The 16,274-nt window shown below is 45.2% G+C and overlaps 1 protein-coding gene across 1 annotated transcript; it reads left to right on the forward strand.

Annotated features, from left to right (window-relative positions):
- The first annotated feature begins 11,204 nt into the window (after positions 1-11,204).
- On the forward strand, positions 11,205-15,555 carry Rtp2 (receptor transporter protein 2). The gene is made up of 2 exons (XM_042669916.1): positions 11,205-11,368; positions 15,045-15,555. Exons 1-2 carry the CDS (start codon positions 11,205-11,207, stop codon positions 15,553-15,555), a joined length of 675 nt encoding a protein of 224 aa, XP_042525850.1.
- Positions 15,556-16,274: the final 719 nt, after the last annotated feature.

Here is a 16,274-nt window from a genome sequence, read left to right on the forward strand (position 1 = left end):
TCTGAGAATCTTTATTGAGAAAGAGCACTTAAGAGAATATTTTAAGTATTGCATCTGTATAAGTAAGAAAATATTTTGTCTAAAATGCCTCTGTATTTGTATTTTTTTTGCAAGTGAAGGTTTACAATTTACAAAGTGTGTATTAAAAAAAAAACACAAAAAGAACAAAAAAAAGTGCAGAAGGAAAAATGTGTAATTTTGTTCTAGTTTTCAGTTTGTATATACAACGTGTCCTCCCGGTGCCTTTTTTCACGGAAGTTTTCAATGATGGACGAGTGTGCGCCATCCCTTTTTGAAGCGTAGGCAGACACAAGGACTTGAAGTTGTCACTAACTAAACTCTCTTTGAGAACATTTGTCTCATCCCATTCTGCGTCATGCTTGTGTTATAACTACTCCGGAGACAGGGTTTGGCTGTGTCTAAACTGCATTACCGCATTGTAAAATATAGCTGTACAAATAGAAGAATAAAATCTTGAAAAGTCAAGCCGGCTTGGTCTGGAGGTCTTGTATGGGAATGAGATTTGGACATGCAATGGTAGCAGCTTCCTTAGCTGCTCTAGTGGGATACGGTCTCAGAAGGGAGAGGCTGTTGGTGGGTGTCGTGTCAGAAGGGATCCCTATTGGAGATGAGGCTGGGGTGGGGGGCTTGTTCCTGGGAGACTGGCCTGGGTCTTCCTTTCTCCCCTGCACTAGAATGGACTAAGACCCCAGGCCCTGCTCATGAAGGCCAAGTGGAGAATTCGGATGGACCCTCAGCCCCGGGCTGAGTTTTCAATACCTTCACTTCTCACTCTTCTGATACAAACATCTCTGAGCCTCTTCCCTCCCTAGGCCTTTATGTGGCTATTCTATAAAATCGGAGGAAATCAAAGGTAACTAGCCCCAACACACACTTCTTGGCTTCTGTGTTTAGAATCGTTGGTGTCTCCTGGAGATTGACAGACATCTGTAGACTCCAAAGATTAGAGGCCTAGCCAACCCCCACCCCTGCAGAGGTACTCGCTGTCTAAAGAGCTGTCTGCTGGAACTCAGCCACCCCCTCTTGAGTGGCTTGGGACCTCTATTTTCCCTCTAAATCCCCTTCCCAATCTATCCAGGAAGGGATTGGGCTAAGTAGCCCATTTATAATCCACAGTTGAGAACATAAACTCACCCTTAGCTTGCTTTGGCACCCACTTCTATTTTACCTCACAAAACCCCAGGGACCAAGTTTGATTGACAGGCCCTGAGAGCAGAGAGGACAAGTATGGTGGGGGTAACTGGCCAGGAGGAGAAATACCTAATTCCCTCTTTGTTCCTGGGTGGCAGTGGGAGGGGTCATGGTCCCACTGGTTGGGGAAGGGTGTCCCTAGGCAGTGACTTTCCAGCAGCCTCTGAACACGTGCTGGGAAGCTGAGGGAGGCTGACCACCCAAAGCCCCCAGAGAGCTTCAGAAAGTCACACTACCCTGGGCCAACTGCATGGCCTTTCAGCTCAGGTTTCCTTTGAAAATGACTTTAAAGGACTTGCCAGCTCAAGGCCTCAACTCACCCTGCTCTTTGAAAAGGGAGAAAATGATCCCTCTGCTCCCATAGAAACTTGGCAGAAGAACTTACAAAACAGACAGCTTCAGGAATGACAATTCACAGTCCGAAGGGAGGCTGGCCCCAGGGTCCCTTTGCTCCCAGAGCGTCCCCAAGTCTGTTTATATATTATTACAGTTTAATGGAGAGACAGAGGGGCCAGGGCAGGCACTGTGGGTGGTGGCTGAACAAAAGGAGAGATCAGAGGAGTGACTGAAAGTCAATTGATGATCAATAATATTTAAAAGGAAACATTTCTAAACAGATAAATTGGGGCAAAGAGAATAGAATTTCATTACAAAAGCATGGCATGAATGCAAATTTTCACACAAATATGTTTCCTTAAACGAGGTATTTAGGATGTTCTTCCCTGTCTCTTCCTCTAAGACAAAAGGGTTTTGAGGACTTTGGGAACAGGGAAGTGCATTGGTTAGCTTTGTCATTACTGTGACAGAATGCCTAACATGACTTAAGCTAGGAATGATATATTTTAGCTCATGGTTTTAGAGGTCCATGGTAGCTCTATGAATTCTGGATCCGTGGTAAGTCTGAATATCATGGTGACCAAAGCATGTGGCAAAGGCTACTCACTTTATGGTAGACAAGAAGCAGACAGACAAAGCAAAATGACACAGAGAGACAGAAATGATCAGAGACAAGGTACAACTCCCCAAAACAGGTCCTGAGTGACCAACTTCCTCTAGGTAGGTCTGACTGCCTAGATTCCAGAACCTTCTCAAATAGTGCCACCAACTAGGGACCAGCCTTTCAATACATGAGCCTATTGGGCAAACATTTCATAGCCAGACCATCACAGCATTGTGAATGGGTAGACAGAGCAGAACTGTTTAGGAGTTGGAAAGGATGAGTAGGGGTAGAATGTATCCTGTAGTTCAGATGTCTTGTCTGAGCTATGAGGACTGGAGGGAGGAGAGGAGAGACTGGCCTAATGCCATCCAGTGGCTGGGTGAGTATGGAAAAGAGATGCAAAGGTTCTATTTTAGAAATGAGGAAGTGGAGGCTGAGTCTTGACCAAGGTCACACTGCTAGAAGAATCCAGATAATAAAGTTCATAGAACTTTAGTTTACTTCAGCTTCTTGGGTTTCCATTTCTCTCTATGTATTGTTCACCATAGTGATTAGTGATACACTGTCTCATGTTTTATCAGATGTACACTTTAGAAAATACAAAGAAACTGGAATACGGAAGAGAAGCAGAGAGAAATTGACCTCTCCACAGCAGCTGGGTCACATTAGTTGCTGAGCACCAGAGAGGTCCTCAGAACTGGAGTGACTTTCTAGTACCAGATTTCTGCTCTTATTTTTTTCTTTTTTTTAAATTTTAATTTTTTATTGTGAACATACTGTACAGAGGGGTTACAATTACATGGGCAAGATAATGAGTACATTTTTTATCAAGCATTGCAGCCTCCTCCTTTGTTTACCCTTCACATCCCTTCCCAGCCTCCCCCCCTCCCCCCAGCCCCACCAAAGTTGTAAAGTTCGTTTTCGACATGACAACTTGTCCTTCTCATTGTTGCAACGGGTCCACCTGTATCCTTAAACGACTTGTTTTTCCCCTTCTCCTCCACAAATTATACCAATATCAAATATAGTGAAAGCAGGGGTTATAGCCAAGTCTTGGTTCCTGGGTCATCTCTGGTCTGCGAACTGCAGGATGAAGATGTCCGCTCCTTGTCGGTTCTTGCTGGTGGTGAATAGAATCCGCCCGCCTGCTGCGTCTGGCTCCTTCCTCCCGGACTCTCTGTGATTCAGGTATGGCGGGTTCAGCCACCGTGCTGCTGCCGCTGCTGCAGCAGCTACTGGCAAGCGCTCAGAGCTGTCTCCTTGCCTGGATTTTCCCTCTCTGGCCTAACTCTCTGTCCTGTGATGGCACACTTGGTGTGATTCTCTGGCTTAGGACTGTTCACTGGAACTCTAAAACTGCTTTCTATGTGAGAGCTTGTTTAGCCTCCGCCATCTTCCCGGAACTCCCTTTTTCTTCCTTCTTTTCTTTCTTTCTTCCTTTCTTTCTCTTTCTTTCTACCTTTCTTTCTTCCTTTTTTTTTCTTTTCTTTTTTGTCAGTTTTGGGACTTGAACTTTGGGCCTGGGCGCTGTCCCTCAGCACTTCAGCTCAAGGCAAGCACTCTACCACTTGAGCCACAGCACCACTTCGTTTTCTGGTGGTTAATTGGAGATAAGAGTCTCACAGACTTTTCCTGCCCAGGCTGGCTTTGAAGCACAATCCTCAGATCTCAGACTCATGAGTAACTAAGATTACAGGCATGAGCCACTGGCACCCAGCCTGCTCTTAAATTTCTAGACCACCACCTCTCTTACTCTTACATTGTAATAAGATCTTAGTATCCGTGCCCCTATCTCCAATTCTTTGTCCTGGTCTGTGTGGGTCCCCATTTCCTAGAACAACAACAACAAAACCCACAATTTACTCAGACATCCAGACCTCTGGAGTGTTTGCCATTGGAAGGATTCTTACATATCCTTTGATTACATCTAAGCTTCTTGATAGTAGAGTCTAGGATTCCTCCTAGGTAAAACACAAAAATTTGCCCAAACGACTGTGATGCCTTCGAAAGAATGTTCCTTTAGTCCCCTACAGAGAAGATGAGTCATGAGCTCAGTGTGCCAGGACCAGGGTGCCCAGCAGCTCTGAACCTTCATCCAAAGTGAAGCAAACTTCAGTGATCCTCATGAAGCTGGGCTCTTAGAAAGATGCATGCTAAGGCAGAAGAGCCTTGGAGTCCAGGTAGGGTATTCAGGGGGGCTTGGAGGCCCCGGAGTACCTACCATACTGTCTTCCCAGTGTTTGGTGGTCTACTTTGCTTATTGCTTTATTCATTTATCCCCACACAATTGGTTGCTTAGTACATCCATGAAATGAGTCAGGCCCTCTACTCAGGAAGTTTGCTCAACTAGCAAGCATGCATGGAGTCAGAATCACAGAACATTGTTACTGAGGGAATTGAATTTAGGGATTGCTATCTTTTTATATTGTCATTGAAAACAGCCCAGAAAAAGTCCTGACAACAATTCTGCTGAGAAAGATTCAGCTCTTTAGGTTTATAACAGAGCCCTGGCCTTCAAATGACTTGCTGTCAAGTTGGGGAAACAACGTAGACATGATGTAAGGAAACACCCAAAGCTGGAAAATTATGGCCAAGAAATGATGCACCTAACAATTCAGGGAGTTTGGAAACGGCTATCCACAGGTATCCTGCGCATGCCACAGATTATCTGAGCATACCTCAAGTCATTCCCTCTGGGTGGTGGGTGGTAAACAGACAGATGTGCTGCACTGCCAGCCTGGGGAGATGCACTCTCAGGTTTTCAAGAATATTCTGCCCTTTGTGGGACTGCAGTACCTCTTTCTGTCTGGGAGAAACTGCCCTCCTGACATTACTCACAGGAGCCACCTCTTCAGGAGTATGAATTTGCAAGGGTGGTTTACTCCTCCTTCTCCCCCACCCCACCTCGCTGCTTTCTAGCTTGTGATGGTACATCATGAGGGGTGTACAGGTTGGCTGCTCAAGGGAGAAGGGCCATCCTTATTGGAGTCTGGATCCATTTCATATGTTGTTGGACAGAGCTGCCAGCCCTAACTTGGGCCAAGGTGGGCCTATTTGTTCTTTTCCTGTGCACTCTGGGTTAGGGCTTCCTATGTAACATTGTTGGGGGAGTGGGATGATCTCATTCCTCCTGTGATTTCTCCTTGGTACACCGTTATCCATTCCCTCACACAGAAAGGTGCACCATTCGTAAAACTATGAGAGGATCCAGTGTCAAATTTTTCCCTTTTTCTTTTCCCAACTCCCTTCTTTAAGGCTGGGAACCTTCTCAGCTTGAAAGAACAGGAACGTCTCTTCAGGTTTGTTGAGTAGTGGGTCGGGAGTAATTTTCCATTAAGGCTTCAGGGTTTTGTTTTTGATAAAGGTTCTCAATACATATCCCAGGATGGACTTGAAATCACCACCTTGCATTAGTGCAGCCCTTTTGGCATCTGGTTTACCTGAGGCCACTTCATGGATGCAATCTAGAAAATAGGCACAAGGTGGCAGTAGAGGCAAAGCAGTGAAGGTGCAGGTGTTTCTGGTTCTAGGGGAAATTGTACCAGAGACTTGGCTAGTGAAGCATGGGAACCACAGGTTGTAATCTAGGTCCTTTTGCTCCCAAATCTCTCCCTTGGAGACTTAACTTGAATGTATAAATTTCTACTCTGCTGTTCCTTTGAGATTCAGGTTTCTACTTCTTGAAAATTGGGAGGTCTCAAATATCAAGCCAGTACCTTTGTACTCTATGCTCCCATCATATGCAGCCCGGTACACAGTTTTCTCAATAACGGAACAGTTGAAGAAGAGGATTCAACTTTTCAGAATTGGAATTCTCTTGGGGTTGAAACCAATTTTGTGTAAGTATGTATGCATGCATGTGTGTGATTGGGTTTCTGTGCAACTTGATACTGCCACCTCCACAGTTCTCTTCTCGACTTCCTTCTGATCTTCTATTGTTGAATATTTTGTCTCTCAGGACACAGTGGGTCTGCAGCAGGGTACCCAGCAGCAGCTTATGTTCTAGGAACATCAAGTCTATGTGGATCCCCGTCCTAAACTCACCATGGTAACAATACAAGTTTATTTGACTCAGAGTTTTAGATGAGTCAGAAAGTTCTAGGTGTGTCCACGATTTCCAAAAGTATGAAGCCCACACCTGGCTCATCCCATGGTAGAAGTCTGAAGAGTGAGAATGGATGAGATCTAGGGAGCAAGAGGGAACTAAACTCACTTTCATAACAAACACACTTTCATGCCAATTAGCTCATCCCCGGACAACAGCATCCATTCATTCAGGAGGGCAGAGCCAAATCATCTCTTATTAGGAACAAAGTTTTCAACACATGAACTTTGAGAGACTTGTTCAAATCATAGCAGTGTCTTGGCAAAATGCTGATGTACTGATGTAGACTTACAAGCTTCAATATATCTATTTCTTATATGAACCTCTATATGAAGGGGAATGGTTCATAAAAGCTTTGTGGACAATAGAACATTAATTAAATTTAATGTTCTACTTCTGAATATTACTTACTGTCAAACATATTTATTTTTAAGTCATCCTTGCCACTTAATTCAGCAGGTCTCATATGAGAACAAGAGATCATTGTGTGGTAGTTTTGGATAATGTAGTGAAAGTGCTTGCTACCGTGTCTTTATGCTGTCTCATCCCAATCTAGATTTGTAGAGAGCAAGATGAAGCTGAAACCAAGGTAAATGTGTCAAGCAATTCATGAGGGCAAGCAAAGAGTGAAGGGAATGGGGGAGGAAGGAGAGAGAGAAAGAGAGTAAGTGAGAATGTAATGTTCTGAAATGGCTCAGTATCAATATACCAATATTATCATGTAGCTCAAGTTTTAAAGGATTCTGTGATATCATATCCCTTCTAAGACAAATATTAACTCAAATGACATCAAAACCAAACCCAGGGGCTGGGAAGGTGGCTCAGTGGTAGAGTGCTTGCCTTGCATACATGAAGCCCTGGGTTCGATTCCTCAGCACCACATAAACAGAAAAAGCCACAAGTGGCACTGTGGCTCAAGTGGTAGAGCACTAGCCTTGAGCTGAAATGCTGAGAGACAGCGTCTAGGCCCAGAGTTCAGGCCCCATGACCAGACAAACAAACAAAAATAACCCTTCATAATTCATGTCCTCCTATCTCTTGGGCTTCACATTTGAAAACCTTTTGTTAATCCAGAAGTTGGGGGCACAGGGCAAGAGGTGTACATTTGTTCTGTGGTCATGTTGGTGGACAGCAGTCATAGGATTGATCAGATGGGACCAATTCTTATTCTTACAATAAGAATCATGGAACAGAGTAGCTGCCATGTGACTGTTATATTGGTATGTGTAATTATGTGGTGCTTATCCAAGATGTGCTCCAGTTGGTCATCATCCCAAGATGTTTGAGTGTCATTATCCAAACATTCCATTCTGAGTGGCATCAGGTCATAAGAAAGCATTGTCCAAGGACCAACTTAGCTTTTTGTCACAAGATCCTTATCTGTTAACCCTGTCCTTTCTGAGTCTAAGGTAAGGAGAGACTCAGGAAAAAAAGTAAGATTAAAGTAGCAGAGAGGGGCACATGGAGTTAGCTGGGCCTGTGACTCAGACCCTGCTTCAGTAGCACTGGATTCCTCTTTATGTAATGTTAGCTTGGTGATCTTTTATCACCTATACTATCACTGATGTTTTCATAAATAATATTTTAAGCAACACGTAAAACTCATGCAAAACAGCAAAGAACCAGACAGAATAGTAGCTGAAACTCAGGGCCTCATCCTCTCACTTAGCTTTTCAATCAAGCCTGGTATTCTATCACTTGGGCCACACCTCAGTTTCCAGCTTTATGCTAGTTATTTGGAGGTAAGAGTCTCACAGACTTTTCTGCCAAGGCTGGCTTTGGACTGGGATCCTCAGATCTCAGCCTCCTGAGTAACTAGGATTACAGGCGTGAGCCACGGGCACCCTGTGAAAATGGCACTCCAGACACAAACCGCAGGGCCCCTGAGGAATCATGGTGTGTAGACTGGAACCTGAAACTTTTTTTTTTTTTTGGTCCGGTCGTGGGGCCTGAACTCTGGGCCTGGGCACTGTCCCTCAGCTGAACTCAAGGCTAGCCACTTGAGCCACAGCGCCACTTCCGGCTTTTTTCTTTTTCCTTTTGTGGTGCTGGGAATCGAACCCAGGGCCTCAGGCATGCAAGGCAAGCGCTCTACCACTGAGCCACCTTCCCAGCCCTGGAACCTGAAACTCTTATAGAAATAGTACATTGCCTGTTTACAGTCACTGTGAATGCTGTTAACAGATGAAGGAGGAGCGTATCTTCCCTGGAATATTTTCTTCCCTATGAGCCCCATTGGAAGAGCCATGAATTCTAATCATGGGGACACTCAGACTCAGAGCCACGGAGTGGAGCTTGGACTACGCTGCTTCTGAGTGCTGCTGCTGTGGCGGGAGAAGCCTTCCTAACAGCTCCTGTAAAGGCTTCCCCAGGAGACCTTAAGTTTGTCTGTAGCAGCTTCTATTCTTTGACATGTGGAGAGACGGAGAAGGCAGCACATAGCTCCTGTTCCCACCTAGGATCTGTTTCTTGACCACTAACTTATTTTATTCAATCTTTTATTTTTGGTGTTTGTTACTCTGTGCAAACAGCTTATTTCCATCAGCAATAATGGTCAGCATGGGCAGGGATTCTTCTCAAGACTGGATTGGGGAAGAGGGAAATATATTCTGCCAAGAACTTGTATTGAAATCTCTGGGGTGAAAACCCCAGATGATTTTATTTTTCCTGATTCTTCATTACTTTGTTGCTTTATGCTCCAAAATTGATGTGTCTCGTGACTTTCCAACAAAAAAAATTAAATAATACTTTACAAAGAGAAGTAGTTATCAATCCACAGTCCAGATTGGAGAAGAGTAGCCAACTTTGAAGAATATGGGCAGACAGTATTTTATATTTTATTTATTTTAATTACTAGCCAGATTAAAAATAAGGCAGCCTTGCTGGACAATGGTAACTCATATCTGTAATCCTACCAACTAAGAAAGCTGAGATCTGAGGATCATGGTTCAAAGCCAACTGGGACAGGAAAATTTATGACACTCATTTCTGATTAGACAGCAAAAAGTCAGAAATGGAGCTGTGGCTCAAATGGTAGAGCTCTAGCTATGAGCATAAAAGCTAAGGGGCAGCACCCTGGCCCTGAGTTCAAACCTCACTCTCTACCCCCCCACACACAAATTAGAAAAAAAATAAGGTGGCCCTCATTAATTAAACTGTCACTTAGGAACTTGTGGGTTCTGGAGCAGCTGGTGCCATTCCCAGAACTTTAAGGGAGTAATATCCATTGATAGTATCACAATAAAATCTTATTCTGAGTGAAAACAGTACTGCTGTACAGAATGTTGGATTATATTGGTCTCAGCTCCCAGGGTTCCTACTCTAAATTAAACCTGAGAGTAAACCTAAGGGGATTGCATCATTAGAGAGAAACAAAGCATAACAAAGCAAATAAACCCTGACAAATCTCCCTCTTTTTGTCTTTCCCTCATTGCCAACTGTAGAAAAGTATAGCACAGTATTTCTCAGTTGACATACAGCTCTAGGCCTGGCCAATGCCCCATTTAGCTTCACTCAGTTGCCAGGGAAGTCAAGGATCCTCCGCATCACCAGGCTGGTTGCTGAATTCTGAGTCTGCAGTGATAACATCAGCAGCTCAGTCCTGAGGCCTTAGACAAGTACTTTCATATTTCTGAGCCTCAGTTGTCTTCATGCCAAAAGATTTTGGTTAAAAAATGGAGAGCTCAATGAAGAAACCAAATTTTTGACAAGATCACTTCTAGATCCTTCTGCTGGTGAGACTTGTCCTTTCTTAGGTCTTTGGCACAATGTTAGGAGAAATACTTCCCCATTCTCAAAGAAAATTCAGTGAAAATTCAAAGAAAATTTCCCATAGGAAATTTTCAAACCAAGTGACAAGTCCTGATGCAAGATAACACTTTCGGTGTGTCTTCGTATATCCAAGGGTCATTTTCCAGGTTGAGAAACCTCATAGCCATCGGGGCAGAACTAGGTAAGCAACCACATGCCTGGTCTTTTCTCTGCCTAAGATTGTCTCCACCAGGGAATTGCTCACTGAGGAGTATGCAAATTCTAGTCTCTAAAGTATCTAAATTAGGCAGCAGGAGCTGTGATACTCCATTGCCTGTTCTATAGTAGTTAGAGCAGCTCTGAGCAAACTGTATCTTCCAGCAGCAGCCTTAGCTACAGTGAAGACCCAGAACTGAACATGAACTCTAAGAATTCTGTGAGTCTGAGTCTGAAATACTACTACTGTACTTCTCATAGGGAATTCAATTGCATTCCATCTCCCCAACCACTCTAAGATCTCCCCAAGAAAAGAGACCACAAGTTACTTCTCTCCAGCTCCCTGATCGAACACAATAATTTTGCAATAAATGAACAAATGGACATTTTTTGAAAGGTTTGAAAGTAATTCAGGGATGCGGTTACAGATGATGGTTGTACAAACCTGGTGTTCCCTGGTGTGCCTTGGATAGCTACAGAGCAAGCAGCTGTGCCTAGCACATGGAAAATGATGCCCATAGCACATTTGGAGTATGGGTGTAGCAGGTTCTACATCTCCCTGTCCTGTTTAACTTCCTAGGATGACATGGAGAAGGCCGGGGAGAACAGTGGGGTGGAGTTGGACCACTGGCTAGACCTTACATCACAGAGACCTCTAGAGGCCCAGGGTACTTTCTCACTCCCCCACTGGCTCTGAGCCTCTCATGCTGCTTACTCCACTTAGGCAACCTTGTCTCTTCAGCTTAGCTTAAGACCTGGCCTTTCCCCTTGGGGCTTCTCTCCTCCCCAGCCCTGAATGTTGCTTGCCAGGGCACCTGCCTGGATGTCATAGCAACAGGTTCCAGGGTAACAAAGGTAGAAGCTGAGTTCTGTGGATGGGGATTTTCACACTAGAGAAACTGCACTGCCCGGTACCTATCTGGGTTCTTTCTGGGTTCTCACTCAGGCAGGGTACAGATTTCCACTTTTGCTGTCAGGACCATGTCTACCAGCCTGACGACTTGTGAGTGGAAGAAGGTCTTCTATGAGAAGATGGAAATAGCAAAGCCAGCGGACAGCTGGGAACTCATCATTGACCCCAACCTCAAACCCAACGAACTGGCTCCTGGCTGGAAGCAGTATCTGGAGCAACATGCCTCAGGGAGGTGAGAGGCCCTGTGGAAGAGGGTTACACAAAGAGCCCCTGGGTCACAGCCCTGGGGTGCCTTCCAAAGAAGGACAGAGCCTGGGCTTGCAGTCAGTCCCCCTCTGTGTCAGCCCTGGAAGAACAGAGAAAAATACTGCCAGGAGAGTCACAGATGCCTAATCATGGTTCTAACCATGGCTGTTTTGTACACTCCTATGCGAGCCTGGCCAAGTTATATTCCTTCTTTGGTCTTAGTCTTCCACATTCAGTAATGAGCTTTTGTTGTTATTCATGTTCCTACCATGTCTTGAAAGCAGGTGGACCTGTGATCTGGGTCTGGGGTTGTTTGTTCAGTTAAAGGAAACTTGCGTTGAACACAAAAAGCTTGTGTCACCTCCTGTGAGCCAGAAAATATTTGTCAACGTGGCTATGCCCCTTTCCCTATTTGGCTCTCAGGTCAAACCTTGCAAAATGAGGGGCTGGTCCTGGACTATCACTCAAAGCTCTTTTACTATTAGCTCTGACTAAAAGGCTTAGCTTTAAGCATGGCTTCCATTTTGTCCTTAGGCCCACAGCCCCCTATTTTCTAGGGGCTCTATACCTTCCAGCGTTCCAGGTGATCTTTTTTAATTTTTTTTATTTTATTGTAAAGATGTTGTACAGAAGGGTTACACTTACATGATTAAGGTAATGAGTATATTTCTTGTTGAACATAGTTACCCACCTCCTTTGTTTTTTCCTACTATCCTCCCCCCACCAACTTCTCTCCCTGCTGAAGTTGTAAAGATCATTTTCAATGTACTGTCTTGTGAGTATCGCCAGGGGATCTTGAGGATCACATGCTTCACCTTCTGAGCTGTGATTTGGGACTGAGACCAGGGCATTCCTGACCCAAACTGCCTCAGGCTCATCTGCAAGACCTCCACAGTCTTTTGAGGGCCTTTGGCCTTAAGAGAAGTTGCTAAGCAGTTGTATTTTGGAAGGTGGGCAACACTTGGATGTGGAGTCTGAGTTGTTTACATATGTATGTACATGTAGCCTCTCACGAGGCAGAATGGTGCTGAGGATGGGAACAGAAGGAGACAGGTTATGGGTGGGGAGCTTATGTTGTGCTCTTTCTTGTTTCAACCCTTTTTGATAAATGGCAGAGAACAGCTGATTGACTCAAATTAGTTCAAGAAGCATCTGTTTAGCACCTGCTAAGAGCTGGGTACTGGCTCTATCTAGCTGTATGTACAACAGCTCTCTCACTCTGTGTTCTAGTCCCACTAGTGTGTGTGTGTGTGTATGTGTGTGTGTGTGTGTAAGCAGTGTTGGGATTGAACTCAGGGCTTTGAAATTACTAGGCAGGACTTTGAAATTACTAGGCAGGAGGGTCTACCAACTGAGAGACACCTCCAGTCTCTTTGGGTGCATTGATTATTTTTGAAGTGGATTTCAACTTCATACCTCCTACTTGTGCTTTCCCATGCCTCTGGAGATGACAGTCATGCGCCACTGCACCCAACCAGTGGCTTCCCCCAAAGCAGGGATAACAATCACAAGCTACTACAACTCATCTGTCGGTTGATATGGAGTTTCACAAATGACTTTGTAGTCTGGGCTGGCCTGGAACTGACATCCCATTCTTTCCTTACTAAGTAGCTATGATTACATGTTTGAACCACTTTACTCAGATTATAGTGATTTTTTAATTTCTAGCTTACCCAGGTCTGAAGTTTTCAAATTTACAATCTGAAATCTGACTTTCAAAAAAGGAAGTAGGTCTGCACTGATTTATTTTAAAAGATGCAGAAGCTGAAAACATGAAGCATCTAAGCCACTTGAGTGTGGGGGGTAAAATGAGTTTTAGCATCTATGAACTCCACATGACATTAAGTGAGAGACATAGTGAAGGGCAGAGAAGGATTTACTACATGGAAAAAGTATGCCATGAGAGAAAGCACTTCAGTACATCTACAGCCATCCTTGGAGGCAGTAGGGGCAGTGTATACAGATAAAACAGTCCCAGTCAGAAACATGCTCAGAGGTGGTCAGAGGTGAATAGAATTGGCTCAGAGATGGTCTTAGTTGAGGCCTTGTTATAACAAACACTGGCAAGTAGTCAGGTCTCTTGTCCACTTCTTCTTGGCTTTCAAGATGACTGCAAAGTAACCACAGGAAAGAATGGCTCAGAGAAGTGGACATAGATACAAAATGGAAGAGTCTAGAATGCTTAGCTTTAATTTTGCTCTTGGTATTTGTAAGCCCACATCACTTCTCAGAAAAACAAAACAAAAAACAAAAAACCCAGCAACCACAACAGATCCCAAAACCCAACCACAAAAGCCATCTTTTAGGCATATCTTACAGGGGCTTCAGTGCTTTGGGGACTGATCTCCAGAAGCTACTGGCTCCTCTTGCCTCAGGTTCTAGGTGGCCAGTAACTCTTGGCTCCCCGCTGGCCTCAAGTAGGACTTCAGCATGATTACTGTGCTCATTCAGTACACAGATTCATTGTCTTTAATAAGCCTTCAATGTTAATGAACGGTGCCCTATAAACTATCCCGTCAGGGGGACGGGGAAAAGGACCCATTCTGGCTCAGAACCAGTCAGGCTCCTCTGACACGGGTGGTGTTGGTATTGCTCTGAGTTCACATTGGTGGTGGCTTCCAGGGGTCAGGAGTTGGCTTCTCTATTCCTCAGCCTGAGCTGAGTAGTACTTGACATACAACAGGTACTGAGAGATGCCTGTCAGACTGACACAAGTTCTTTAGATATCTTTCAAAATCACTGGGCCTGAAATGAACAGTGATAAGGGCAGAATCAGCCCAGTGGGCATTCTGAAGTGTGAAGCCTTTGTAATAGGTCCCTGGAAGAGGTTAATCTCTAGAATAGAGGAGGGAGCTGCCATAGTAATGAGAGCTCTGTACTGAAGGTGTCAGAGGTTGGGGAGTAGGGCTTGGCTAGATGAGCCCCAAGCCACCTCCCCACAGGCTTAGAGACTGGAGCTCAAGGGAAGTTAGACAACACTGCATGTGTGTATGTAAGTGGATGTTTTGTGACAGGAGTGGCGGGAATAGGGACCTGAAGCCACTTTTCCCATCCTGTCTACAGGGCTGGAGTGGAATCTAGGGATGAGCTGTTCATTGTGGGGAGAGTGTTCATTGGGGACCATACTCGGTAGACCCTATCTTGTTCGGTTTATGTACACCTGCCCATCAGTCTTGACCATAGTCTAAGGATCTACAGTGTGCTGGGGTCTGTGCTTGGCATCTCTTCTCCTCAGAGAAAGTGATGAGTCCCATAGTGCATTTCATCCCCCTCCCCTATTCAGAACCATAGCAGGTCTGCGCAGGCCACTGCATTTCTCAGATGAGAAAAGAGGCTTAGAGATGGGGAGTGACCTGTGCAGCATCCAGGTGCAAACCTTGCATGTGTGAGGCTTTCAATGCTGAGGCTGCAGGAAGGCATGCTAATGCTAAGCACGGCTGCTTGCCAGGTTGCTCCAGGGCCAGGCTTCTGGGGAGGCTGCTCTGGTCCCAAGAGCATTCACCAGTAGCAGTCAGCCTTGGAGCACTAGTGAACTCAAAGAGTGGTAAAAATTTGACTTCTATTTCCAGGCTTAGGTATATAATCCTTTCCTTCCTGGGCTCCTCAGGGCAGGTGATTACTGGGAGATTCACCTTCTCTATTCCACCTTCACCTCCCCGCAGGTTCCACTGCTCCTGGTGCTGGCACACCTGGCAGTCAGCCAGCGTGGTCATCCTCTTCCACATGTACCTGGACCGCACCCAGCGGATGGGCTCCGTGCGCATGCGTGTCTTCAAGCAGTTGTGCTACCAGTGTGGCACGGCACGGCTGGACGAGTCAAGCATGCTGGAAGAGAACATTGAAGGGCTGGTGGACAACCTCATCACTAGCCTGCGTGAGCAGTGCTATGATGAGGATGGAGGCCAGTACCGCATCCACGTGGCCAGCCGCCCAGACAGCGGATCACACCGCAGTGAGTTCTGCGAGGCCTGCCAGGAGGGCATTGTGCACTGGAAGCCCAGCGAGAAGCTGCTGGAGGAGGAGGCCACTTATACCTCGGATACTTCCAAGCTGAAAGCCCAGGGTGGCTTGGGCTACAACTTCTTCTCTCTTCGCTGGGGCCTCCTCTGGGGCTCCCTCTGCCTGCTCATTGTCTACTTTCAGTTTTCATTCCGAGGCTCTGCCTTTCTGTAGTGAAGGTAGTGAGGAACAGGGAAGGTGGGGATACGGGGTTGAGAATTACAAAGACTCAGTCTGCTACACATTCAATATATGTTCCCTTGACTACTCAGCTACTGTTCCTGGCATCAGTTTATTCCGCTGTAAATGAGGGATCCTTCCATTAAATTACACAGTGATTAGGAGAAAGAGAAAGGGTCTAATGGAGGTTTTGGAGCTTGCTAGGTTTAGAGTTGGTACCATGTCCACAGGAAGCTTCCTTCTTTTTCCTCCCCCAGATCTATCTCTAGAATCCTCCTTTTGCCTTATTTCCATATCCAACACATTGTTAAGACTTCTCTGGGTCCTTTCTGCACCATGCCTCACTCTCATGCTTATCATCAGTTCTGACTGTCCTGTTATGGCTCCCCTTGGAGACAGCGTTGATTTGTATCCTGTGCTTAAGGACAAAGTCACTAGATCCCCCTTCTGGAAAGCCTTCTTTTACTATCTTGAAATGCTCATGTTTTGCTTTACTGCTAGCTAGGGTCCACTTGGTTTTGATTGTTTAGAGTCACCATCTCATGTAGTAATCGTTGGCCATATAGGCCTATTTCAATTTAGTTAAAATGTAGTAAGATTGTATTCTTCAGATTGTATCCCTCCCTTTAGAATTCTTTGTCATGCTGGTTTAGTGATCATGAATTCCTCTTTTGTTTGTCATGGAGGGTTTTGGTTTCAGCATCTAATTTCTT

Source organism: Dipodomys spectabilis, unplaced genomic scaffold, assembly GCF_019054845.1.
Source record: "Dipodomys spectabilis isolate Male_0828 unplaced genomic scaffold, ASM1905484v1 ptg000017l, whole genome shotgun sequence".
In the NCBI taxonomy this organism is placed as follows: Eukaryota; Metazoa; Chordata; class Mammalia; order Rodentia; family Heteromyidae; genus Dipodomys; species Dipodomys spectabilis.

What these genes read in the sequence shown, in the direction of transcription:
- Rtp2 (XM_042669916.1), top strand. Translation starts at nt 11,205, where the DNA reads ATGTCTACCAGCCTGACGACTTGTGAGTGGAAGAAGGTCTTCTATGAG. An exon ending in GAGCAACATGCCTCAGGGAG is followed by an intron (nt 11,369 to 15,044) that starts GTGAGAGGCCCT and finishes ACCTCCCCGCAG; the next exon opens with GTTCCACTGCTCCTGGTGCT.